General features: G+C 38.9%; 1 protein-coding gene across 1 annotated transcript in view; it reads left to right on the top strand.

The window, feature by feature from the left end:
• CNTNAP5 (contactin associated protein family member 5) overlaps window positions 1-27,143 on the top strand; it is a 412,329-nt gene that overhangs the window by 297,675 nt on the left and 87,511 nt on the right. Inside the window, exons 12-13 of the mRNA XM_077181609.1 lie at window positions 4,394-4,500; window positions 17,582-17,701. Coding sequence (XP_077037724.1) covers window positions 4,394-4,500; window positions 17,582-17,701 — 227 coding nt within the window. The remainder of the gene's footprint in view (window positions 1-4,393; window positions 4,501-17,581; window positions 17,702-27,143) is intronic.

The following is a 27,143-nucleotide window of genomic DNA, read 5'->3' as shown; positions in this document are numbered from 1 at the left end:
AATGTCTGCTGATGAAAACCACAGGTCTGTACTGCTGATTCTTTTGCAGCCCATTGTAATATTGCTTTTGCACACTTTTTCTCTTTTCCTCTGGTTCTGGTAGCTCTTTTTCTTTCTTTAGTTAAGGACACCTAGCCCACTATTTTACCACCAAAAAAACGTCCAGGGCAAAAAAAGAGTGGGATGTGCTTTTGCGATATTTTTGCTGATGCTCTCAGTTCTTCATTAGTTTTCCCCTTGGTAAAGCTCTGAGGTTGTTACATATTGTCTGTCTGGTTGCATTGCTAAATTTCTCTTGGAAACGATTGTCTGGTCTCCCCTTGAAGCCATTTCTTGTATCAAAAATAACCTTTGGCAAGGAGTTTCCCAGATTTACAGCTCAGCACAGCAGGGCTGAAATCCATGTTGTTGCAATTGGCGTCGATCTATTGAGTTTAGTGGAAAGCCACCATTTTACTAAAGCAAAATATAGTCTTATTACAGCAACACCATGAGTTTCATCAGACTTGTATACCCATTATATGAAGTCATCTGTTTTAATGTTAAATTTTGTTAATTATAAATTAAATAGCTGCTGACTGCAAATAGGAAAACATGCTGAAATAAAATGAATTTGATACAATATTTAAGACAATGCTTTATTGAAAGATAGTCTTCCAAAATTTCATGTGTTTTTTTTGTTACAGCATTACTGAGTTTTGGGGACTGAGTGCTTGTCTGAAAATTATGTGTATATACAGTCTTGATATTTAGGGGGTGTGCTCCTTTTTTCTTTCTCTCTGTGATGGTTCCCTTTCCTTCCTCTTTACTTGGGAAGAATCGAGGGTAGTGCTGAATGTACTGTGCTGACTATAACAAAATCTCAGAGGTGCTTATTGAAAGTACACTGGGTTTATTTCCAGTCAAGTGTAACATCAAATGTATAGAGCTCCTTCAGCCTTCCCACTCAAGTAATTTTGCCATTGTTATTTCTTCATCATTCCCATCAAAGGCCCGAATTTCTCCCCCATAATGTCTGTGCAGTTTGTCCTTTGATTTCAAAGGAAGCACACTCACGGTTTTGGAGGTGAATGTTTCATCCAAGGACAGGGAAGGCTTTTGTGCAGGCTCTGCATATTGCTCACTTAGATGGCTAAGGTGTGCATTTTCCAGCTTGGCTCAATGAGGGAAAAATTTATTTGCTTCAGTTATTTTTTTTAATAATAATTTTTCACTGTGATATATAATATATAAATAAATGGGGAAGATCAGAGTACCTGGTCTGTCACAAGCATTCTTAGGCAAATCCATAAATTTTCAAGTGTCTCATTTACATTGCTTGCAAAAATTGAGTTGAGCTGTTTGTTCGCTTCAATTGCAAATAGGTCAGGGGCTGCCTGATGCAAATTTTTGTCTATGAAATGTTCTGTGATACCACTGCATTTTTTGCTGAAAGTGTTTGTTTCTAGTAGAATGCAAACATTAATTTATATTTTAAACTGCATGTGTTTAAATCCTTCAACATGAGGATCTAGGACAGTTCACAAATGCAACAATCTGTGACTTATCCATGCCTTGATTAATTTTAATTGTAGCTATTTCTTAATTTTGAGTTCTCTCACAATTAGGAAAAATTTTGCTTCTAATGAAGACACAACTGCTCAGCTAAAATAGGATTATGGTAATTATTAGAGTTGCAAAGAAATTTGTTTCATAAGCTCTTAGAAGGGTTAGTTATCTGACCAAAAACAAGATCAATGCAGTTGCTGTTAATTAAAGCAAATAGACTAAGGAATAAAAAGATTTAATTCTGAATTTATGAATATCATTAAAAGCTGACATGGTTTGTTTGACTTGCATTTTGTGCATTGTTGGGAGAAGAAAAAGTGTTTGCATTCATAAGACAAGTAGATATAAGAAGTGACCTTCAACTTTGTAAAATCTTTAAAAGGAAACAGTTTCAAGGGAATAAATGTGGCTAAGCCTCTAATACAGGCCTTTGGCAAACCAGAAATGGTTAGTAATTAGCTCTACTGCATTGGGTTAATTAACAAAAGGTAGTTTAAAGTAGGGAAAGATCATATTTGTCCATTACACTGATGATGTAAGTTATGCTAATATGAGCACTATTCTTTTTATCTCTCCAAAGAGCTCTATTAACATCCTATGTTTCTTCTCACCAGCCTCCCTGTGATGTGAATAGAACTGCTGCTGTACAGGTGACATAAAGGAATGTTTATCACTAAATAAGTGCAATTAACGGCTGTGTGCTGAGGGCAAGGGCAGGCACCACCAAAGTACAAATATGACTAAATGTGTTCCCACAGGTGAAATTCACATTTCACATCCCAACCCTCCACAGGGCTGTTGTACTCCTGTGCTTTGCCTCTGGGATGGAGCTGCTGGGGCGCTGCTGGTTCAGGTGGCTGGCAGGGTCCTGCAGGGCACAGAGGGTGCAGGGCACACAACACAGTCCTGTTTGCACCATCCCAGAAGGCTGCTCCTGCACTCTTCAGCATCAACCCAAAGCTTTAAATCTCATTTCAGTGATGGCAGAGAGGCTGGCTGGGCTCTCATTGTACCAGCAGGCTGTTGGACTGATAGATGATTGCCCAGTATACCATTAAAAGACAAAATCTCATCCCCTCTCAGAATTCCTGCCTTATAAAGGTAGGGCAAACCCAGAGGTTTTGTTTCTTTCTTGTTTTAGAAACAAGATGTTCTGCCACAGCAGTGGTAATAGGTTCTTGGAGAGCTGGAAAACTAGGAATGTAATTCTCATCCTCTGTCCTCTTTTTTTATTTGAGCTCAATGATTAATAGAAACCATCACAATGATTTTTATAAGACCAATATATCTTAGAAATGTTTTAAAAGATGTTGCAGATATAAATAACATACTTTCTTCTTGAATTCCTTATTTCTCTCATATTTGAATAATAAGTAATGACTGCAGTAATTGAGCAAGCATTAATAATCTTTCATGTTAATATTTTTATATGACCTTTATAATCTTATGTATAATAGTATAAATAGTGATCAACTGAACCTGTGTTCTGGACTGAATCTTAGACTCACTGATAGAGATGAATAGATGTAAGTTTGTATGAATGAGAACAGAGCATATTGAGGACAAGAGGTTGTTCTGACAGGCCTCTGGGCACATGAACGGGTTCCTTTGGCTTGTCAAGCTTTGGCAGCTCCAAACAGCCTTGGACTCAAGTAAATTGATGAAAACTTGGCTGATGAGGCTCAGAAGGCTGGTGAAGATGGCTGTTAGTGACATGCAGGTTTTCTGCTTCCTTGTGTGGAATGGGTTTTAATTGTAAGTAATTAGAAGAAACAGATTGAAAGCCACTGCTAAGGGCAATATACCTACTTGAATGCAAAAAAGCTTCCTAAGGATAAGATGAACTGCAATAAAACCACATCTTCAGCTAGAAAAAAATCAAGGTAGCATCAGTGATTTCACACTAATACCCTGGAAAGATCTGGGCACTGAAAGAGTTTTGAAGCTCAAATTACAGCAAAGCAAATCCTAATGGAGTTCTGTAGTGTAAAGGATAAATTGATTGCCTGTTTCCTCTCCACCCACCCATCACAATTGAATCAGCAGTACAAACAAGTTACTTATTTTTTAAAAGTCAGACATACTGTGTAAAAGAGATTAATATACTGTAAGAGGGGGAAAAAATGAAAAAAAGACAAATAATAGAACAATCTGTTCCCATTTAAGCTGGTGTAACTCCAATGCACTGCCTACGTTTATACCAGGGGAGTTCAGATCAGAATTCACTCTTTGTCCTGGAGATTGAATTTATCTCCCACAGCTTTTATTTCTGTTCATTTCCTGAGCTGCATGCTGTTGTGCCTCTTTCTTCTTTTAATAATTTGTTTCACAATAATACTTCAGAGGCACACCAACTAAAATGAGGAAGAGAATACAGAACTCATAATTGAAGCATATTTTTCTCTCACTTTAGAGATTTGCATGCTGTTAGTGTTTCCACAAATGTAACTTAGCCTAATTTTGATAACAGTGGTGCCTCTTCAATCAGAGAATGGGGATTCTCCTTCGGAACAAGATTTCAATACCATTTTCACCTGCTGCTTGTCTTGCTCTGGGGTCAGAAAGTTCATGACACTTTAATTGCTAATAATCAGTATGTTTTTATTTACAGTGATCTTTACCTATCTTCTGGATAGCTGAAAATGTTCTTTTCTTTAGTGCTTGGATGTGAATCACAGATTAATAAATAATTCTTTCATTACACAGCGATTTCAGCCCTAGGAAACTCTTGCCTGAATGAGGAGTTGAGACAGTTCTGTTGGTTTTGGTTTTTTTTTTCCCCGCAGCACATTATTTTTTGCAGAAATATTTATCATTAATTACATTTTTTAATGTCTCAATTTAGATGTTTACCCAACTACTGTGAACATGGAGGAAAATGCTCCCAGTCCTGGAGCACCTTTTACTGTGACTGTAACAATACAGGCTACATGGGAGCCACCTGTCACAACTGTAAGTAAACCCACTTAGAAATTTTCATTTGTATTACATCCTTTTGTAATATAAAAATACAAATGCACTTTTCATTTGTATTACATCCTCATTACAATCATAGTGGCCATCAGACGTTTAATAGAATTTAGCTGGGCTGAGCTGGCTGATTTTAATCTGTGTTTGCAGCTTTAAGTCAATTTTAACACCCTGGACTTTGTTTTTAGATCATATGAAAGTCCTTGTAGCAAGAACCCAGTTTCTGGCATTTTATGGTTTTGAAATTTTGCTGAACTATTTTTTTGGCTGCTACTATTAACAAGAATACAGAAACATTCAGTTCCTGAAATCCACAGTAAAAGGAATATTAAGAGGTTTTAAAGGTTAAAAAAACCCCATCAAACAGTAGAGGCACAAAATGCTGCAAATTCTGGTAAAAAATAGAGAAAAGAAAAGCCACAATGAAGCCTCTTAATACAACTGACTAAAAGGAAAAACAGAAAATGAAGGTAAATTTCCAGTTCTAACAAAGGAAATAAAGAGACAAAAATGTGAGTAAGAATAACAATTCCAGGAATACAACTGTAACCACTCTGGAGGCTTGATGAGCACTTGGACCGCAGATAGGACGACATTGGTGAGGTGGATTTTTTTTTTCCCCTGTTTAACTAAAAAGCCAAAGAGAAGAAAAGGTACTTAGTGGTTTGGAGCTGAGAATATTGGCAACCATACTGTCATTTTGGAGACTTTAATGGTTTGGTAGTTAACAGTGAAAGCATTTGTGGGGTATGCAGCTGACAAGAGATTCTGCTGAGAGATCTGTTCATAGATTTGTCACCTGAGCTCTACATTGTGAACACAAAGGAAGCCAAGGGTTTTGTGTGGAAATCACACCAAGCCAGATGAAGAGAGGGAAGAAAAAGGCTGACTTTATAGTTTTAAAAACAGGGTTTACTTTCTGTCCATTGCTTTAGTTGTTCTGAAAGGCATCAGAACTCTTCAAAGCTCATAAGGCCATAGCAGAGTATTTACACCAGCTGATGACTGGTGCAGAGCTAGGTGGTCAAGTCAGGTGGTGAGAAGGGAGGGGCTCCTTGGGGAAGGAAGAGAACTGTCACTGTTGACTGTCAGAGGTGATTAGGGACACTCAGCTCCAGGCTACATCTGTGCTGTCATATTAGCTTGGGGCCTGAGGCTCACCATGTCTGTGCCTGCTCAGTGTGGCTTCTGTCCAGAGGAGACCATCTCATACCACAGAGAGCTGGTTCATGACTAGTTTTCCCCACAGAGACTTCCATGAAGCTAGTGAAGCCTCCTGCTTCTGTCAACTCGTGTCTGCCCTTCAAACACACATACATAGCTGCAGTTCTTTAATGTTCACTGATGTGAAACTACTCTGAAAAGTTTCTCAAGAAGCTCTTGTGTTAAGCTGTGCACACCTGTGAAGTACAGCTCTTCAGCTGCTCAGCTTATTTACAACTGATTTATCAACAGCTAATTTGATTCTAGCTAGATTGTGGAGCCAGCTACCCTGTGAGCCAAGCAGTGCTGATAAACAGCAACATTAGTCTGGAGAAATGCATTCATTTATTTGAAATATGCAATGAAACCAACTCAAAGCCGGTGGGCAAACACAGACTGGTGATACAAAACTTACAGAACAAGAGATATTATCACTTTCAGCTGATAGTGGGTGATGTGCAGGAGTACCTTTTAACAGGTGAATGAAAGGCACAGATTTGATCACAGTAAACTCCAGAAAATCCTCAATGTATAGGAAACTCTCCAATCATATAATTCAGTGTAGTTCTATCAAAGTAAAACATCTAATTTCATATGGTTTGAAATATTACCTCAAGAGATTTTTATTTTTCTAGAACACTGATGCTGACAAGCCTGAAATTGAACCTATACCACTCTGGAGAGGCTATTTCCTTTATTAAACTGCCCTTCAGACCCAAATCCATGCAGGAACATGGGAAAGATTTAGCTGGCAATCTGCTGCAAGCAAAACAGTGAGAATTGTTTCAGTGTTGTCTGGATTTCTTTTTGGTCTGAGTTACATCACCATAGGTTTTACCTCATTTTGGTATGGTGAAATGTGGGTGCCACTGGTCGAAAAGAATAAAAAGACCCATTCTTTGTTGTGCTTTTAGGAAGAACTGCATGGCATGCATCTGCAAGCCAGATTTAATTGGTTTGTGTCTTACCACTTCAGACTGGGAGATCTTACCATTTTAAGAATGAGATCTTGAGAGAAATTGTCCCTAACTCACTGTCAGCAAATATGAAGTATTGAAATACATTTTATGGTTAGTATACAAGCAGTCTTATTTTTAGTTCCGAATATTCACAGACCACACTGGATCCTGCTGTGAACAACTAACAGCTAACAATACAATCTCTTCTCCAAAGAGTTTGCAGTTAAGTTTCTGAGGGTATAGAAACATGCTGGCACAGGTGATGGAATGCTAGAAAGGCTTCATCAGCATTACAGGTAGCAGTTTCAGTCTACCAGGTGCATAATTATTTCTAGGCTTTCTTATACCAAAATAGTCATAAAGTAGAGATTAAAAAGAGGAAGAAATGGAGTGCTTAGTGACATGGGAGAAAGCAATAATGTGCTTGTGTGAAAAATATAAGGCCATGGCCAGAGGAGTTTGACGTTTTTGACAAGGCAAATGTCAGAGTCATGACAGGTAAAGAGGTTGGAAATGTGCCATGAAAAGCAAAGATAAATAGTTTGCATTTGATGCAACATAAGGGAATTAGAGAGTGTCAGAAAAGAACAGTAAGTTGATAGAAGACACAGCTGGGACAGTGTTTGCAAGACTGTGTCAGATATGTGGGACAAAATTGTGTCTGGCATGTCTGAAAATGTGTAGTTGAAATTCAGGAAGTGTGTATGAAGCAAAAGCATCCATCTGAAGATACATGGAAAGATCTACCTGGCTCTAGACATGGCTTTAATATAATCTTACTAGAGGCAGCTACTTGCCTGCAAACCTCAGGTATCCTCCTAAATCCCTTCTGATCCTGAAAGCTTCTAAACTGTCACAGGATGTTTGGCAATCTGCCTGGTCCAGATAAGGGTCCACTACTGAAAAGGGTGTGGTCCTGTCACATTAAAGCCTTATTTTGTGGCAGACAAGTTTCACACTGAAGTGTCATCTGGTCCTGCTTCCATTCTCCTCTTCTCTGAACTTAAATGTAAATGCAAGTAAAATCTTGCTAAAACCTGTATATGTTTTCTGGGTTTCACTAGTATCAGTGTTTTCTAACAGGTAGTTTCCTGCAAAGCTTATTGCCTGATGCATGAGCACATTTCTTTGTGTTAGCCCTCCTTTGCTAGCTGCCACATGGAATGTTATCGATGCCTTCCAAGTCTATTGTTGTGTGGCTTGTTTTGGCCTTGGGGTTTTTTCCCCTTTTTGGATTTACCTCTCCTCATTACATCTTCCAGTGCAATTCACATCTTCTCCCTGGCTAGTCACAGCACTGACAAGCACTTGTGTTTCCATCTCTGTGCTCTCTGTAGCTGTGAAACCCCAATGCATGTTCTCTGCCTTGCTCTCACAAATGCACATGGATGTGCAATTTGATGGTGAATATATAACTGGTGCTACCTCCAGATGCCCATTTCACTGCCCATAGTTTGGGGAAACCAGGAGTCATGGAATAACCCTATTGGTTAAAAGCCAACTGTTGGTGATTTACATTTCATTGTGTGAGACTTTTGCTGCACCTTAGTTTCTCCATCTCTGTTGGAAATAGGATCCAATTTGCAGATGTATTAAAAGGTGTGTGATCTATATCGTCTGCTGAAATTGTGTGGGCTCTTTCTTTTGAAACTTATTGCTACTTGAGCTTATCTGTAGCTGAGACAGTGCTTTGAGGATACAATCGTATTTCAATCTCTAAAATGTATGGTTTTGCTTTTTGCTTTATCTTTTGAACGGGCTTCACATAGCTTGCATTTAGATAGGCTGGAATTGGAGCTCAGCTGAAGCCTTTTAGGGATAGATACCTTCCCAATTTCTCCAGTGTGGTGGGTAGCCTGCTGATCTGTCAGGTATTGGAGTAATCTGATAAAATCCAGATTGAGAGGATCCATTACATGTGTGAACCATAGCAAAACAGATAATAATGTAATGGTTTCCTCCTCTAGATACAAACACTGATGTTAGTACACAGCTTGGGGAAAAGGCCTGGGTGGGATTCAGCTAATCTATCTTTTGCTGTCTTGGTACTGTGACATCCAAGCTAAGATAGTGGTCTGGTCTCTCTCTATATGTAAAAAAGGAGTGTGAGCTGATTTCAGAGCTAAACTACTCTCACTGTGAGCTAGGGTGTCCATGGGAAGTTTATGGACCACCTCTGAAGTCTGTCATCTGTAGAGGGAGGCTGTCCTAGCTTAGACACAGAGTAGGCAACTGAAGGTAGGTCAGAATTATAGGTGGGAAGAGAGGGGGAAGCCTAGGTAAGTGAATTACAGATTTAATTTTTATATATTAATATACATATATAAAAATGAATACAGGTATTAATTGAAAGTGCATAGTTTAAAAGCTGCCTAGTCATTCCTCTGATATTATTAATTCTTGTAATTATCATGTGATAGTAAGAGCAGTAGACCAGTGTAAAATGGCCCTGAGATACAGAATGGTGTAGCTTTATTGCAAGATAATGATTAGTAATCTTATCTTTTAGTGAATTATCCTAGTCCCTTAGAAAGCCTCATCTTGCCCTTATGTATTTCTATTTTTTTTATTGATGATAGTTTTCAGGTAGTTTTTAGTCTTGCACGAATTTTTTAATTCCAAAGAGCGCTGAACATTGATATAAAAGATGTTGAGAAATATAATTGATTAATTCCTCATATTTTGGGGTTGTCACCGGGTCCCAAAGCTTTGCAAGGTGATAATTAACAGAATGGAATTTAAATCTGGGTATTTGCTTTGGTGTGTGATCTATCTCACACATACAGGTATATGTCTTATTGGCCTAGATAATTGCTGGAGGAAAGAGTCATCCAATAATGGAAATGTCATCTAGGCATTGATCTGCCATAAACCTAACATAACTTCAGGCTTTGAAAGTGTATTTTTTAATATTAATATGCTTACTGCATATATCATTTTTTTAATCTGAAAAGCTTAATATAGCTTCAGCCAGATTGTTAGCAGTACTGGAGCTGCATCTTAAAATGCCAGCTGGAGGTTTGGTAATTCTCCTGTGTTCCAAGGTAGGGAGATGTGTACTTTGCTGGATGGGAAAATGAGGTTTTGAGAGTTTCAGTCTGATAGATGCCTACTAGTGAGTTTGGTAGTGCAATTTGCATGTCCTGAGTAGCCAGTTTTCCTGTCTGAAGTTCTTGAGCAGCTTTTTTCCGTGTGTGCTTAAACACACTGGTTTTCTTTGACTAAAGAAAACACATTTAATATTCATATCAAACCTTCAGTACTGCACTTGGTGTTCCTGCATATTTTTGTTCACAATATGCTTTTGGAATATGAATTTTTTTCTTTAATTTGTAATAAGTTACTGTGATATTAATGCTTTCCCTTCAGTGGTGTTCATTTAAAAAAACTTCTTCGTTTTGCCTGACTGAGATTTGCTTATAAATAACACATTGAATGTGGCACTTTGCTCAGGACTTTCCAGCAGAAGGGAGCATGTGGGAAACTCACTCAGTCCTGTGTGAAGCCAGCCATCCTCAGGTGTGACCATCCCCTGAGGGACATGGGGACGTTCCAGCAAGACGGAAATTCCGAGCTTTGCGCAGCATCCTTCGCCTCTTTGGTCACTGCTGGCCTCCCTTGCAAGGGTCTGGGTGTCCCTGGCTGCTCTCCTGCAGCAGCAGCAGGGCTTGGCTGGGCTCCCTGATTGTCACAGCTGCCTGCCAGCCACAGCAGGGCAGTGATAGGGGAGGATGGCCTGACATGGCCTTGGCCAGGGGGAGCCCGAGCTTGGATGGTAGGAGATTGTCTAACAGCCAGGTGAAATGGGAGTATCTCTCCTGAATATCCGTTTAGGAGACCCTGTGCTAAAAGGCATTTAATTCCATTTATGGAAATAACATATTTCCAGATCAGCAAGTACATATTCTAAAAAGGAAGAAATAAGCTGTTTGTCATCCAGGCATGTCACAGCAGAGACTGCATTATTCTGTCAAGAGCAGAGCTGTCACAATCCAGGTTTTGAGAGTACATTTTTCTGGCATTTAACGAGACAATTGTATTTTAGGGGTGAGAATGATGATCATTCCCTGAGTTCATTGCTGCACTAATCCCTCTGTTGTCGAAATAAGAAACCTGCCATTACATATTGCTTTCTTTTTTATTTAGAAAAATCTTTTACTTATTGCTCATTACTCCAAGTTTGTAAGAGCAGATCTGTCAGGCCTAAGGTACATGAGCAGAGATTGAAATAGTCATCTCTGATCTGCCTCCAAGAGCCCTGAGCATTTTGTTGAGAATACTTAATTTGGCCTGCTCAGCATTTGTGTATATCTGTTTTCCCAAGGTCAGTCTGTGGCTGGCTAAATATCCTGGCAGAATCCCCAGCTCTTATTGGCCTCTCCAGTCTAACCAGTACATAAGTTCTCACCTCTGAATGCAATAACAATTGCCATTATAGGGGTTATTATTACTCTTCTTGTCTAATGTGCAAAGAATTACACAATGATTAAATGAGTCTGAAATGATGTTGCTGCAAGTATTCTGTCTACATTTTTTCATGACTTTACAATTTTTAGAGATGATAAAAGCAACTCACTGCTGCTACGTTTTAGCTGAGAAGTGGACAGTGTCAGGACCTCCCAATGAAATAAAGAATTAAAGTTCTTTAGGTCCCTTTAATATATTTTATGTATTATATCACTATAAAATGCTCTCTCCCTCTGAGAAATTGAAAATTATCAGCTACTTTTATTAGATTATGAGAATCTAATCTTGAGGCAGGAATACTACAAGATTCATTTTGGTAATCATAACTAGTACAGCTCAAATTCTGAATCCCTAGCTCACATTTCATGCAATGAAATCAATTTCCAAAGTAATTGGAAATGCAGTCAGAACAAAATATGGGGAATTTTAGGGTTTACTTCTATTTTTTGAGAAAAGTCGTCTTGGTGTCCATTAAATCTGAAAAGGACAGTGTCGTCTGAGGAAAAAAAAAACGAAACAAACAAATTGTTTTTTGTTTGGAAGTTTACATTCTTGGTGGTATCTACATAAATAATGTGCTGCTGGGTGCAGCAGAGAGAGGTTTGCCTTGCCTGGTCCTCCCAACAGCAGAACTGAGCAGTGTCATTGAACCTTTACATTGAGTGCAACAGCAAGCAGGATTTTTAAATATGGGGTAAGAGGTGCATCTTACTGGGTGAATAGCAGGTTCATTTACCCATTAAAGAGAGGGGGCTTTAAATATGTTGCTCCTTGAGAACAGAAGTTCTCAAACAGTTATTTGCAGAAGTTCAAGGCTTTGTACAAAGAATGGCCTTTCCTTTTTTAGTCAAAGTAGGACTGGAGGTGAAAAAACCAAAAAAGTGGCCTGAAAGGGAGCGGAGGTTTCATAAGAACATCAGGGCAAAGGAAACAGAGCTAAGAACTTCGGAACTGAGAGCATCTAAAGGCTCATGTGCTGAGCAGCTCCACAGTGGAACAGGAAGCCTGCGCTTAGCAAAGGCTGCCATGGAGACTGCAAGTGAACTGCTTAGGGCAAAAGTAAGATTGGAAGCCAGATATCAATGTAGCAAGGGACAGTCTGTGAAAAAGTGGACAGAAAAGATTTTATGTCAGAAAAAATGGAAGTTTGACCTTGGAAATGTTTGTGCTTAGCCATGTACTGTTATAGATTTCAGCTATGGCAGGGATAAAATCACCTCTGGTTAAGGAGTGTAATTAGAACAGTTGGATTATCAGGTTCAAGATACTTCAAAGAACTGAACAGTGAAACAATTGCTCATATTTAAAACGTTTCAGGCTTGTGAAACATATTGAATAAAGGCTGAATTTTCAACTGCAGACCCAAACCAAGAGTGACCTCAGTCCTTTCAGACCTGCCTGTGGAGTAACTGAGAGCTCCTGCATGTGCTGTGGCTGACCAGCCATAAGGGTCTTGATGCAGAAATTAGGAAATGAAATTCTGAATGGTTTTTATACAAAAGGTCAAAAAAAGGTTTTATTATAATGATATTCAAATCTGATAATGCTTTTCTGACACTGAAGTCTGAATCATGCATCTATAGCTTGAACCATGACCAATCAAAGTGAATATTTATAGTTTGCTATAATATATATTTTTTTTCTAGGATATTTCTGTGGAGGGTGTAGTGTATGGCTTGAAAAAACATGGGGTGTATACATTTCAGAGCCATAGTTTTGATTTTTAAGCTTGTGAATATTTATATTGCAGAAAATATGAGAAAGCATGTAGAATTAGGTGATGTTGCTCTGACTGGGGATAAAGTGTTTATTATTTGAATGCTGATCAAAATTTGACAAATTATTTCCTAAGCACCTGGGAAGATGAAAAGTGAGAGCTAAAGGAAAAAATAGGCATTATCATCAGTGAGTAAAGCAGTGCTATAAATGAATGTTCTGATGTGATGAGCTGTTGATCTGAAAAGCTAGTTCAGCTTGAGATACCTGAGACTGAAAGAGATACCTGAGGGAGAAATTCGGTGTATTTGTTTTACAGAGAATTATAGGGGGCTGGGAGATGGATATCTTGAACTCTGTCAATGCAGTGCATGCCTGCACACCACCAGCACAGCCCATCCTGGCAGGGAGGCAAGAGCACAGATAGCACTTACTTAGGGAAGCAGCTCTTGCTCTAAAGAATGGGGCTGTCAGGCTGCATCACTTTCTGCAGCCAGCTCTGGGTGGATTTTAAATTTCTTCCTGAAACACAGCAGCAGCCTTTAAAAAAAAATCCTTATAGAGCAAAAATGTCAGCATAGGATCTATCCAATGTTATAACTTACAAGTTATTCTGGAAAAAAAAAAAAAAGCTGTGAAAGACATCCTTTGTGACCAAGTAAAACAGATATTTCTGATATCACGTCCCTTGCTAAATCTGGGACCTTGGAGTCAGGTTGTTTCTTGTTTGGTCTTCGTGGTGTAGCCAGTTACCAGCAACAGCCCTGTGACACCTTTTTCACTGTTTTCTTGCCTTGTGCTGTGCTTCACCCTAATGCTTTTACCAGCCATACCTGCCTGAGAGGTCCAGGCTGGGCTTGAAGCTCAGGGTGTGTGGTGGTGTGGGCTCCTGGGGCTGCTGCCATCACTTTGTGTGCAGCCCTGCCAGGATGCAGCTCTGTGAACCTGCTCCACCCTCTGCCTGCGGGGGCTCAGTGCCGCTGCTGCGGGGCACAGCAGCTCACCCAGAAGGGCCTGAGGAAACACAGCACAGGCTCAAAGCCCTAAACTGTGATGTTCAGTGTTTCTGGCTCTCTGAAACAAATGGTGCTGGAAAGCATGATTTTATCTTCAGCGGCTGGTGTTAATCAAAATTAGCCAAGGAAAGAAACAGACAAAAAATAAACAGCTGGGACGGTTAGAGAAGGAAAGCTGATCTTGTTTCTATGAGACGAAAGACAAGATAAAGGTTTCATTTTTGAAATTATACTTTTTAAAAAGTATTTGAATGTGAAAACAACCTTTGCATGAACAGCCTATCAAGAATGCTATTTTTGTTGTTTCAGTCCCGTTTGGGTGAACATTTTACAGTAGGAAAGCCCATTTGAAGGAAGAAAAGTATAAAGACTATTGAAATACTTAATGGAAAGGAATAAAATCACTAATTTTTATTCTGATTTTTATTTACTTTAAATTTTTAAAATATTGGTAAAAATAATGTTTGAAAATTCATGGTGGGTTCTACTCTGAATTAACTGATAAATACCTCTCCTTTATTAAAAAGGTGCAAATTCTTTTTGCCATTAAAATGTGTGTACCTGTCAACAGTTCCATCGTTACCTTTGGTGCTTGCTTTATGAAAGTGGGGCCTTTTATGCTTAAATGGTTGGTGACTCTTTAATGACAATTACAATAATGGTTTCCCTAATATTCCCAAAATGAATACAACTCCATCTACACCAGAGAAGCCTGACACAAAACAGAGCATAAATGCGAAGGCAGTTTTCAAAGTTGAGGTTCTGGGGTCTTAACAGTGAGAGCTGACTGTTTGTCTGTTTTTTTTTACTTTCATATGATATTTTTGATTGCAAAAAGAGACTAATGACTGCAAAGAGATCTTGTCTTTCATGGATCCGTAAAGATGGCTTCAAGTTGTTGTTACTGTCATAATAGAGCCTTTTTCAGCAAATGGAATTGCATAACTTTGTTCTGAAGCAAGCAAACATCTCAGGCCACAAAGGAGTTGAGCAGAGCTTGGAATGGTTGGTGCGCTCAAAATGTCTGTAGGGGCATCTGCCAGTTACTGAAAAACAAACATAATTTTCTTCTTGATGCATTTTATATAGAAAAAAAACAGCAAAAAAGAGAATTAAAATCAATGGCCCATCTGCTTGCAGTCTAGAAGTGTGCAGTACCAAGTGCTACAGATACAGGCATGTGGAACTTTGTGTGCAGGTACGAAATAAACTGCCCACCAAAACTGCTTTTCACTAATCATGATGGAATATGTTTTATGTGCTAGAGCTCAAGGTTTATGGCCTTTTCCCATTTCTTCTGCTACTTCCCAGTATGTAGTGCTGGATTTCTCATATAACTGAAAGGCAAACATACCAGGATGGATTTCCTTCTGGCAGACATAACTGTAGTTTTATGGAAGCCTGTGTATTCTTTCAGATTTATACCAGTTGAGCACCCTTAGCCTGATTTCTAGCTCTGTATAGCCTTTTTTTCCCCTAAAGTTACAGTGACAAAGGGGCTATCTAAAGGTGAGTAGATCATCTCTGTTTGAATCTACCCACATTATTAAGGGCAGAATCTTCACATCTTTCCTTACTAATTTGAAAAAAATTAGATATGGGCTCCAGCCAAAATGACAGTCAAGAAGGAGAACACTTAGAAAGAACAAGTTGTGATGAAGACTGAGATTTGCTGTGCCAGTTCACTGACAACATACTTGTTTTATGTCTCTACCCCTCGCACCATCCTTTGTCTTCAAAAACACTCAGCAAACAATTCAGAGGAAGCAATTGGCATATTCCCTAATGAGACAAGATGAAGTGTCCTGTAACGATGATGACAGCAAATTTAGAGTGAACTGCAGTTTCAGAACTTTGCAAATTGATCAAACCATGATTCCTTGGTTGCTTACTTAATTGCCTGTTACCATCTCTCTCCTGACCTCCATATGCCCACTGCTTCTGTCAGCACTTCTGCAACTCAGGGACTCTGTCAGCCCCTCAGGTTCTGAACACTGGAAGAATAGGTTCTGGTTTGGGGATTTTATTTAACTTGCATTTAATATGTGTTCTTGGCCAGCTATCACAGTGGGAATTTAGAGATATTCAGGCCTCCTACCATGCTTGAATACATCAGGCTGTGAGGAAAAATCTTTCCTAATTATATTTATTATAGGATGGATGCTAATTAAGGCAGGGTCTCATCAGGTGCTGAGTACCTTAAGCAGCTTCTTAACCCTGGGAAGGATAGTGCTGTGCTTGTTTAGCACTCAGTGATGTTCTGTCTGCTAAAGATGTCTGGTCAGGCAAGAAGTGTGCAAGGGAAAAACGTATTTTGGTGAGTGTACAAAGGATTGAACAATGAGACTTAATCCATAGCCAGTTTGGACCAGAGTCCCCTAGAACTGGGGTTCTTTTTTGTTGGCAGAAGTGAAGAAATGTCCAATATATAAGTGCTGAACTATCTTACAGCATTCTTCAGACAAGGCTACTTCAGGGCTCACCATATATGCCTTTTTGAAAGTTTCATTTGAGAAGTTTCTTTAAGGGAATGAGGGAAAAGGAGGGATGTGAATCCATGTGTGCACACGAGTGAGAGTGAGGAGCTATTCCTGCTGCTGTGAAGCAGTTGCTGTCTTCTGCAGGGATTGTGTTTAGGAGTGGTGAGGAAGTGCTGGCCCTGCCATCAATCTGCAAAGCTCCCTGAGTTCCTTTCACATGAAAAACCCTGGGAACTTTGCAATTGTATTTACAGCCTCAACACAGCAGTCATAAACTGCTACGGAGAATAATTGTGTCAGTATAATCAGATAAGTGTTTAAGCAGGTGGGGAGGAAGAAAATCAACTCTCCTGAAATGAGATTTAGGGTTGTTGTTCAAGGTCCAGGATCATACATGTGACTTTCTGATATTCTGGACTGCTTCTCTGCAGGAGTTTTTTCTTTGCTTCATATGAAGTGACAGTCGTAGCTTTCCTGAAAATACACCTCAAATACAAAGATTGTATTCTTACACTGACCTGTGGGTTTTTCTTCCTTTTCTTGCTCTTGGTGACCTGCTGTACTTGTTTTATTAACCATTTTCATGGGCACTGGTACTCTTAAGAGAAGTATATTGATAAGCAGAGAGAAAGAGTTGGTTGTATAAAATTAGGTCTAAAGCATAAAAATGTAACCTGGGATGGAGACCATGTCTGAGCTTGAACTTTTCTGCTGGGGGACACTGGATTTCATTTGGATAGTAGACTATGGTAGGGTTTTAATGCTTTCTGTTAACCTTATCATGCAGGAAAGGCAAGGACTGGCAAAAATATCTATCATCTGTGTTGACAAGACTTAAGTGCATGCCTAGGTAGTAAATCATGTGTACCTGTGTGTATGTAGATGTGCCTTTGAAATATACATGGTGAATACATGTATCACTCCACAACTAGATAAGTCACATTTGAAAGTTCATATCCCTTCATTTAAGTATTTACATCCTTTAATCCAAAATAAAGCAAGTACCTGTATCTTTAAAGCCAGCATGCATTGATTTAAAGGAATTAGTTAAAGAAATGTGTGATTTAGAGCATGGGTTCCGACCCAGATGCGGTAAAATTTCACATGCTAATCAGCTGTGTGCTAACAGGGTATGTAATGGCAACAATTAATGCAGTACTCATGTATAAAACATGTCTGACTGTTCTGTCTGTGATGCAGTCCCCCTCTCTTTCTTTCAAAGCTGTCTACGAACAGTCCTGCGAGGCTTACCGACACCAAGGGAGGACATCAGGTTTCTTCTACATCGATTCTGATGGAAGTGGACCCCTGGGACCGCTCCGTGTTTTTTGCAATATAACAGGTAATGACCTAACCTTGACTTGGCTGCTTGATCTTGGGTCTAAATTGATTTGAGGTGGTCTTAATAAAATGATAGAGATGTCAATAATTCAGCTCAGTATTATTTAGTCAGTATTGTTAGACATCGATAATGTTACAGCTCAGTGTGGAAGAAGCAGCAAATTTGTAACTGAGGTTTCACTTTGAAATGTTTCCTTAAATAAGATCCATGTAAAAGTGATTTTTACAATAACTTTGAAGGACTTGCCTTGCTAACTGGTATACAACAGTGTCTGCACCTTATAAAGGGCACTTCATAATATCCTAACTTTTGATGAGATGTTTGTTTTTTACAAATGAGGTAGAAACTTAGAATCCAAACTATTCTTTTGTAATTGAATGGTTTCTCTGCTTTATTAGAATACTAGATCTGGGAATTATTATTAAATTCCTCTCACTGAGCTATCTATAAACCCTTCTAGTCTGATGTAGGCAGCAATACATCCCCTCATACAAGTGTGCTGCCTAAGGCATTCCAAGGAGTGGAAACCTTGATTGTCCCTGGTATTTGTACGGAGGAGAATGCATGATGATCTTAGGAGAGGGGACACCAAAGAGATGGCTAGCAGAGCAAGAGCCTGGCAAGATGACCTGTTGGTTGAAGCTTTTTAACCTTACAGTTCCATAGGTTTAAAATAAGAATTGTTTCAAATGAACAGATCTGTCTGGTAAATTCTTTCCTTAAGTGGGTCCTATTTTGTATATAGGATTGTCAAGCCAAGAGTATGAGAAAAGATTACATCGCCCTTGTTGTGGATGGGGATGGATCCCCAAATATAAAAGCAGCTCCCTTTCTGCTTTTTATATTTGAAATGGAGGTGAAATTTCCCACACTGTCTCCTGTTTGGCATTTTTTGCTTCCTGTGGCCAGGTGCAGATGAAGGAATGTTTTATTACCCTTTCTAAATTGCTAATTCTGGCTGAACTACTTTGCCACATATCACTTCCACACTCAGTGCTGAAAACTGAGGACTCGGGATATTCATATTTTATCCTTAATCTCCTTGTACTTAAAGTGGCTCAAATTAAATTTTCATTTTTATTTAATTGGGTAGTGATTATGTTAATTAAATGCACAACAGTTAATTATTAACTATGTTTTTTATTCAAGTGTAACAAATATTTAATAAGATGTGTCTCCTTTGCTGTTGAATCTCCTAAGAATTGAAACAGAGTTTCACCTTTCTGTCTGAATATCCTTCCTTGATCTTCAATATGGGAAATGTGCTCATTTTTATTATTTATCATATAAATATGTGTGATCAAAACATTGTCAGTGCTTTTTATCTCTGCTGAAGAAGTAGGATTTTTGACAAACACCTTGCATTTGCTTTCCTCAAAAAAACCTTATCTGGCAGAAATCCAGAAGGCATATACCTGATTTTCTCTCTATCTGTAATGAACTTGCTGACATTCTCATAACATTGGTTATGAGCAAGGTGGAGGTGGGGAAAACTGGCAGAACCTCCTAGCCTGGAAAACTTATGCTTCTGGGTCAACTGAATGTGGTTTGGGTGCCTTAATCAAAAGAACTTCTTTTCTCTCTGGGAACTTCTCTTATTTTTATTCTCATAAAAATTGTTTACAGTAATCGATTAAGTGCAAAGTAGGAAAAAAAACTACTTTGTGTACACAGAGATGGATTCTCAATTTGTTTCTTTTTTCAGATTATGCTTCTGCTTAGTTTTCTGAAAATGCTCCATACTCAGGGAAAGGTGAAATACAAAATTCTGTGTTGTTACACTAGGTACATAGAAGGAACAGAAAAAATATTATTGTTCTGTGGCATAAATCTGTAACACACCTCCTGTGAATGGAGAAACGTGGATGGCTTCCATGTGTGGGGAGACTAAACAAATTAAGAAGATGGTTGAGGGGAACTGTCACAGGAGAGAGTGGAGATCATGTGTGGCATAGAGAAAACACACAGGAATTTTTTCTTTTCCATCACATATGATCTAAGGGGCACCTAAAAAATTACATGGCAGGATTTGGGAGTTTTTTGTTTGCTTGCTTTTTCCTGATGCAATGAATTCAACTTGAAACCACCACAGGACAGCAAGGAGGCTACAGACAAGAGAGGGAGTACAATCTATCTGGAAAAAGCCCCAGTTTTGTCTGATAGATTCAGAAAGTGCAAGTAAACATGGAGGTTTAGTTGTAGGTTCCCACTCAGGTGGCTGTGAGGCAAAGACCATTGGGAAATGGGAATGAGCTTCAGGAAAACCTTTTGGCTTCCCTGGGTTTCTCTTTACCCTCAGAGGCAGAGGTAGGCTCCTGGGCTAAATAAAGCTTTTATTTTACTCAGGCTGGCAGTTCTTTCTGTATACAGTTCAAGAAGCAGTAACCTCTGTATGCCCAAAATGTGTTCAAGCTGAAGAATTTGGAGGTGGAATGGAAAATTCAGGGCAATGACTCATTTAGTGTTTTTAAAAGTGGAGGTGCAGAGAGCTCATGCCTTCTGGGAATTACAGTGCCTTTAATCTGTGAAGGATGAATTCAAGGAAGAAATCAGACCATCAGAAATAGCCAGCATCATTGCATTTAAAGAAAAGTCGTTTTTTTAATTTTTTAAAAGTTCTTTCTAATTCTAATTTAAGTTCCTTTCTATTTTTTTTTAAAGTTCTTCCTAACAGCATTTTTGCCTGTTTAATTGAAGAGATTCAGATAGGGGTCTGAAATATTGTAGCCATTTATTAACTGGGGCAGATAAACACCAGATTTCTTGTACATTGGTGTCTGGTCATAGGTATCCAGTGTCTGGTGTGGATATGGAAATATCAACATTACAAGTTAGTTTACTGTGTTTATGTTTGCAGTGGTTTCTCTAAAGCCTGTCAAACTTAGAGCCCACTGCTGAATAGAAATTCTGTATAAAGCAGAAAATTGTGATTGTGTGTGTTGAGAGGGAATTTGACAGTTATACAAAGAGGGAGAGAGATAAGGGAAAGGAAATGTTGCAGGGAGAAAAAAAAAAGGAAAAAAGTATTAAAAAATATAAAGTCAGTTTTCAGCATGGCAAGGAATAGTGTCACAGAATATCTGATGAATAGCTGATACTAGAGTGGGTAAATGTACTTATCCACTGTCTGAAGAAGTGGCTGAAAAAGCAAGGTGACAAAAAACTGTTGACGACGTGCTACTATTTAATAGTATGGTATACTATAAGTATAGCATACTTATTGGCCAAGAAGTGAGAAGAGCCTATGAAGCACTTTAAAAGGATCTTACCTTGGGGACTGTTTATTTCTACCAGAGGTAGAATATGTTGTTGAAATAGGAGGTTGTCAGGAACACTAACACGCCTAATCAAAGGCTTAGAAAGATATCTGTACAAAGAGAGGTTAACAGAAAATAATCCAGGACTGTTTAGAATGGGAATACTCAAAGTGGATGGGGCTCACTGACAGAAGCAATGCTCATTTTCATTTTCTTACAATAGGAGAAGAAGGAAGAAGGTTCAATGACAGTGGAAGACAAAACCCTCAAAACGAGATCTAAAAGGAAAATACACCACCTTATTAATATAATGTTGTTTTCACCTTATATACCTGTTGTACACAAAATCACTTCACAGGGAAATTCGTCAGTTGTAAGAAACACTGAGGAATCCACACCAAACATGCATCTGTGTGTGGGGAAATGAACCAAATGTATGTGCCCAAGCCATGATTGGATGCAGTTGGGTGCCATGAAGGGCACCATGAGGATGTGAATGGGTCCATGCAGAGATCATTAAATTGGGGTGGTTGCATTGAGTGCTTTGGGAACACATCTGGCATGTTTCCAGGGCCATCCACATGGGAATGTAAGCTAGCTATGCTCACGCTTCCTGGGTCTCCAGTCATCCATGGGGGTCTATGGCCACACCTTTTTGACATGAAGTGCAGAAAGATTATGTTGTGTCATACTTTGGGATAATGAACAGCCACCAGGGCTGGGAAAGATTTTCCTCGTAGGCTGGTTGTTTGATAATCAGCCCACTTGAATTAATCTTAATTGAAGATTGATAACAGTCAACAGAAAAGATGACTGATAGACCCTCTGAACCTCAGGTCTGTCAGTCTTTCTGTCATTGTGAGGCTTATTTTTTTATGCTGCTTAGAAATCTATTGGTCTGTCTGGAGTACTACTTAAATGCTAATAACCATGTTCTCCAGGACAAAGCCCATAGACATGCAACCTACTTCCATGTGCTGGTTTTGCTGTCCTGGTTGAAAAGTGGAATGAACTTTTCTCATCTCCTTCTGAGTAAATTTTACTGTTGAAATCTGAAAGATTTACTTGCAGTACACTTGATTCATCCTGTACTTCTCTACTGATGCTGTTTTACAGTATTCAGACCCTGGGCTATCAAATCAATAATGCTTAGAAATTGCCATGACTAGATCAGTGGTTCAGTTTATCTTTGCCAGATATTTTTCCTGTCCTCAAATAGTTTTTCTTTCTTTTCTTCCCTTTTTTTCCTCACAGGATTGCAGTTTGGGGAAAGATGCAACCTTATCTCAGGTCTTGCTGCTGGTCCAAGATCTGTTTTTGAAACTGCCCCAGCGAAAAATTCATTAATTAACAAAAATGCATCTCTACTTGTTGCAGATCATTTCTGTTTTGGAGTCTCATCTCAAAGTGAAAATACTGCTAATTTCTCTGGTGTGGGAAAAAGAAAGTTTTATTTTCTCTGTTTAAATCTCAGAAAAAGTAAGGGATTCTAATAAGATGTGAAGTAGATAATCGAAATTATACTTGCAGTTTTTTACAAATTGCGTCCTTTTTTTTTCATTCAGCTAACAATGATTAAGATTTTTATTCTTCCATATAGTACATATCCCCATTGATGTTCCTAAAACAATCAGTTGTATTATTGTCCATGGAATCCATCTTTCCCTTTGTGAATCTCAGCTCATCTGCTTATAGAATTCCTTAATCTATTTTCCATAAGAAAGCATTTCCGTTTTGCTTTGTATAGCAATTACATGGGTGCAGGAGGCACCATGTACTCAGCCCTTTTTGCATTTCTTGTGGGCTTGGGAAATTCTCATGTGAAGAGGAGGGCTGCCCCTGGGCAGGCTGAAGCAAGAACAGATAGGAGGGCATGCCCTTAATTCTGCTTTTAATACCTGCAGCTACAGAATTTTGCAACAACAATTTAAATGGCCAAACTCCCTTTACCCTGTAGCTTACTGTCTGTAGTTATGACTGACTTTTTCACAAGAGAAAACAAAAAATAGAAATTCCTTACAAATTATTTACTACTGTTTAGATTAAAGGCATCCCTCAAACACTAAGGGTCTTTTGGCACATTGTAGTTCTGACAATTGATATGTTTCTCTTTTGAATTTTCATTAAATATTCTTCCAGAACCTGGGGGGAGGAGGGTGCAAGATGTCCCAAAAGAGGTGTCTTGTTGTCATCCATCAGAGACATCTGGCACGGTCATTCTGCTGAGAATTGCTTTGAATGCATTGCAGTGCCCTGGATGGATGTGGCTGAATCAGAACTCAGGAGGAAGCTGATGAGCAGAAAAGAAGCTGCAGAAGCATATATTGCTAGGTCAGCCAGCAGAAAAAAAAAAATAGGTACAAAAATAGTAATGGGATGCTTTCAGAGAAGACTCAGGAAACATTTCTTTGGAGTCAGTGAATTAAACTGCCTGTGATAAGAAATTGCTCTTTTAATATCCTTTGAGGGGAATTTATATTAGAGTAGCTGGGTTGACCTGCCACTGCAGCTTAGAACAGTACAGTGTTTAAGAAGGAAAGTCTTTTCTTTTTTGTGTACTTTTAGTTATAGGTACAGCATTCAGGATAAAATTTGGCATTCATTGTGGAGCACCACGAAACAAATGCATTGTATGAGCTCTGAGAGTTATTTTTTTCTCTCATGTAGCATTTACCGTATGTTTTGCTTGTTGGCAATTTAATCAGTCTGAATAATCTTGTTTTGTGAAAAACCTCCTAAATCACAGAGGAATGATGCCATTTGTATGGGTGGAATATGCTCTACAGGGATATTTCAAGTTGAAGAATAAAAATGAGAATTAGACAATACAGAATTCATTGAAAGCCAGTTTTCCAGCTGCTCTAATTTCCCACAATTTAATTTGTGTGCCGTCAAAAGCAACTTGGAGGTTTCCAGCAAGATGATAGAACTATGGGCTAGGCTAAACAGAGAGTCTAAAATGTGCTTAATGCATTGCAGTCCCATGCTGTAAAAACATCTCCTAGGGCCAAATGCAGACAGCATAATATCCTAGTGAATTGGACCATTAAATAAAACTGTGAAGTCATAAAGCTGTAGCATTACCCTGAAATTAAAGCATTGTCACCTTTGAATTATGGAAATAATTTAACAAGCATTTAGGAAATCTGCTTTTCAGGGCTGCATTAAACTATTCCACATTATACAATAGAAGATGTGGCTGCAGTCTCCTACTTGGTTTTGAATGACTTCCAGCTTGTATTTAGTTTGAAATTTTACCAAGCTGAGAATGCAATAAAAGAGTAGAATGGAGTAATAGAAGATAAAAATTAACAGTAACCTATGCCTGGACAACAGCTTTTTAATTCCCATTACAGATTTGTAAGTGCAAGGAGTGCTCATTAAACGGAGTAAACAGGAAAAAAATGTAGTATGGACAGATGTAAAAACGTAATGATAACTTAGTTTAAATCCATGAGAAGAGAGCTTTATCTGTGTAGTTTAATGGTTTCCAGGTATGGAAATGACTAGAAGGAGGTAGTGGCACTCAGCTTGGTTTGCACCTGTGGTTACAGCGTCGTTGCGTGAAAAAATAATGTAAACAAAACAGAGCAAAGATTAAATAAAAATCCTTGCATTATGAAACAGGAATAAATATCTGAAGCCCCATTTTCAAAAGCTGTGGGCATTACTGGTGTAGAGGTGTGCCTCTAAAGGCAAATGCCAAGGCTGGAGCTCAGGTGCAGACTGCTGTGCCCTGTTTGCTGGAGGGATCTGTGGGCACGTTCAGGTGGCAGCTACGTGTCTCACACAGGCCCTGAACCTGCCTGAAGTGCCAGACCACAGATCATTGTCAGGAGGCTTCAGAGGACCTGCCAGTCAAGTAGGGAGGGTAGGATGCCTTGACCTCACACTGAGGCAGGCAGTGATATTTTGGGAGCAGCCCTAGCTAAACTTGTGCAAGGGAATTTGAGAAAATAGTGTGATTTTCTCCTTGTTGTTGCCAAGTTTGAGGTGGAGAAACTGGGATTTGAATAAACCCCAAGGGCTGATCTGAATGGGGATGGTCTTCAGAAGAAATGTTGAGATTATTTCTGAGTGGTTTTCTGATCTATGGAAGCAGATGCAATGGTCTTGATATTGTCTTGGAATGGTTCAAGGATTTACTGCCCTCTAGCTCTTAGTAACTTCTCTCTCAACCAGTGCAGATGCAGGAGGGAGCACTGTTGGCTCTTCTGCTCTGTCCAAAGCAACCTAAACTTTAAATAATTTTTAGTCTCACTCGCTGCATTTAAACAAAAGAGTGTCCTTTTGAAAGAAGGAAGTTTGTTTTTTGAGGTTTTTTTACTGTGATGTGAATGAAATTCTTGTAGCAGGTTGTGTTTGACTTCATATGCATTTCCTTGCCCCTCTACACCTCACGTGCTGCTTTCTAAAATGGAAGAATACTTACTCTTTCCCTGGGAAGTGGGAAGAAGTGTGACTGAGATGGTGGAAGATTTCTCTTCCTTTTCCACCTCTCACCTTGTTGCCACCAGCTCTATCTGTGTGGTGTTGAGCTGCCCTTGTGATCTCAGGTTTGCTTGCTGGTGGCTCTCGTGTCACTAGATCAACAAGAAAAACAAATTCTTTTTTTTGAGAAGCTGAACTGATGAGCACCTTTACTTCAAAGGTGAAGCACAGAGGGAAACTTTGAAGTGACCACTAAAGCATAGATCTGATCTGTAGAAGTATTAAGCCTAAAAGACTAGGCATGTGCAGATTAAGAAATCTCTGAAATGTAACTTCAACATTCTTCACTTCTGTGTAACTTTTTAAACTCCATTATGATGTACTTGCTAAATCACATTTACTTTGAATACAGAAAGAAACTTGATTTGTTTTTCCTTTCCCTTTGTAAACTAGAGGATGGAAAATAGGTCAACTTACTTCTAAATGATCTTGTGGAGAAAAGCAGGTCTAGGATGTCAAAGTTCAGATCTCGGGACAGCTGTGTGCAGCTATAATGATAACAAGACTGCAGAAAATTAATGAAAAATCATAGAGGACGATAAGAGGAAGACCTGTCACATTTCCTGTCCAGCACTCCTGTTAATGAGTGCTGGCTGCTTACAGTATATTTGCTGATACCTTGTCCAACCTCATTTCAAACATGTCAATTAATTATATTTCCAACAATTTTTTTTTGGGAAGACAGTTTTGTGCTATGCTATTTTTAATCAGCTTTTCCTAATATTCCTTCTTTGGTTCTAAATTGCTAGCTCTTGGTGCTTCTGACTTTTCAGGTACCCACATGGCACCTTTCTTGATGCACAGCCTGGAAAGTACAGCAGTGTCAACCACTGTACAACAAGAGCATTAGGCTGTTCTACTTCCTGAGCAGCACTGTAGCCACTAGTGTGAGCATTGATTTTATTGCATTTTCTTAAAATTATGTTCAGAACTCTCAGTGGGGAGGTGCTTTTTACAGCCCACCTGGAATTTCAGCAGCCAGTATATTTCATCATCTCCTGGTTTTATGTCTCACATTATCAGCAACTCGGTGTTTGTCTTTTTAGTAGATATTTCAGTTAAGGCAGAAGTTCTGTCAGCTTTTGTGATAGGAAAGTTAACTCACCCTCGACTGCTTCTGAAAAATCCACTCTGTTCTTGTCAATATTGCCTTGAGAAAGCAAAAGAAAACAGAGGGACTGGCTGATAAGGATCGCTATTTTAAGATGTACAAGATGTCTGTTACAAAGTCATTGAAGTATATTGTGTTCAAAGCAATATATGTGCAGGACTGTGCAGGGTATTGTGCTGCAGTGTTCACTGTGATTACAACCACTGGGACAAGTATTACAAGCAATAAATTTGTAGTATTTCTTATCATTTTAATCTGACTTTTGTATCACACATTGCAGCAATGTTTCTTTGAGCTCCAACTCCAGAGGTCCACAAGCAGCTCCCTAAAAAGCAGCTCTCCACAGAATTGCAGACCTATGAGCAAACTTTCTGCCTACATCACAGAAATGATGAGAGGGTTGGGAGTGAATGTGTGGTTTGCTCTGTGTAAACTATCCTTACAGTTAATGCAAGTTAATTTCTCTGTCCCTTGCAGCCAGGTCTTGGAACAGACCTCTTTAGATAGTCTCCAGATGGTTGTTGTAACTTGCCTGTCATTTGAATGCCTCCATAATGACAATCCATCAAATCATCTGTGTCTT

Source organism: Agelaius phoeniceus, chromosome 7 (genome assembly GCF_051311805.1).
Source record: "Agelaius phoeniceus isolate bAgePho1 chromosome 7, bAgePho1.hap1, whole genome shotgun sequence".
NCBI lineage: Eukaryota > Metazoa > Chordata > Aves > Passeriformes > Icteridae > Agelaius > Agelaius phoeniceus.
Note: the sequence above shows the minus strand (reverse complement) of the source record. Positions and strands in the feature narration are given on the sequence as shown.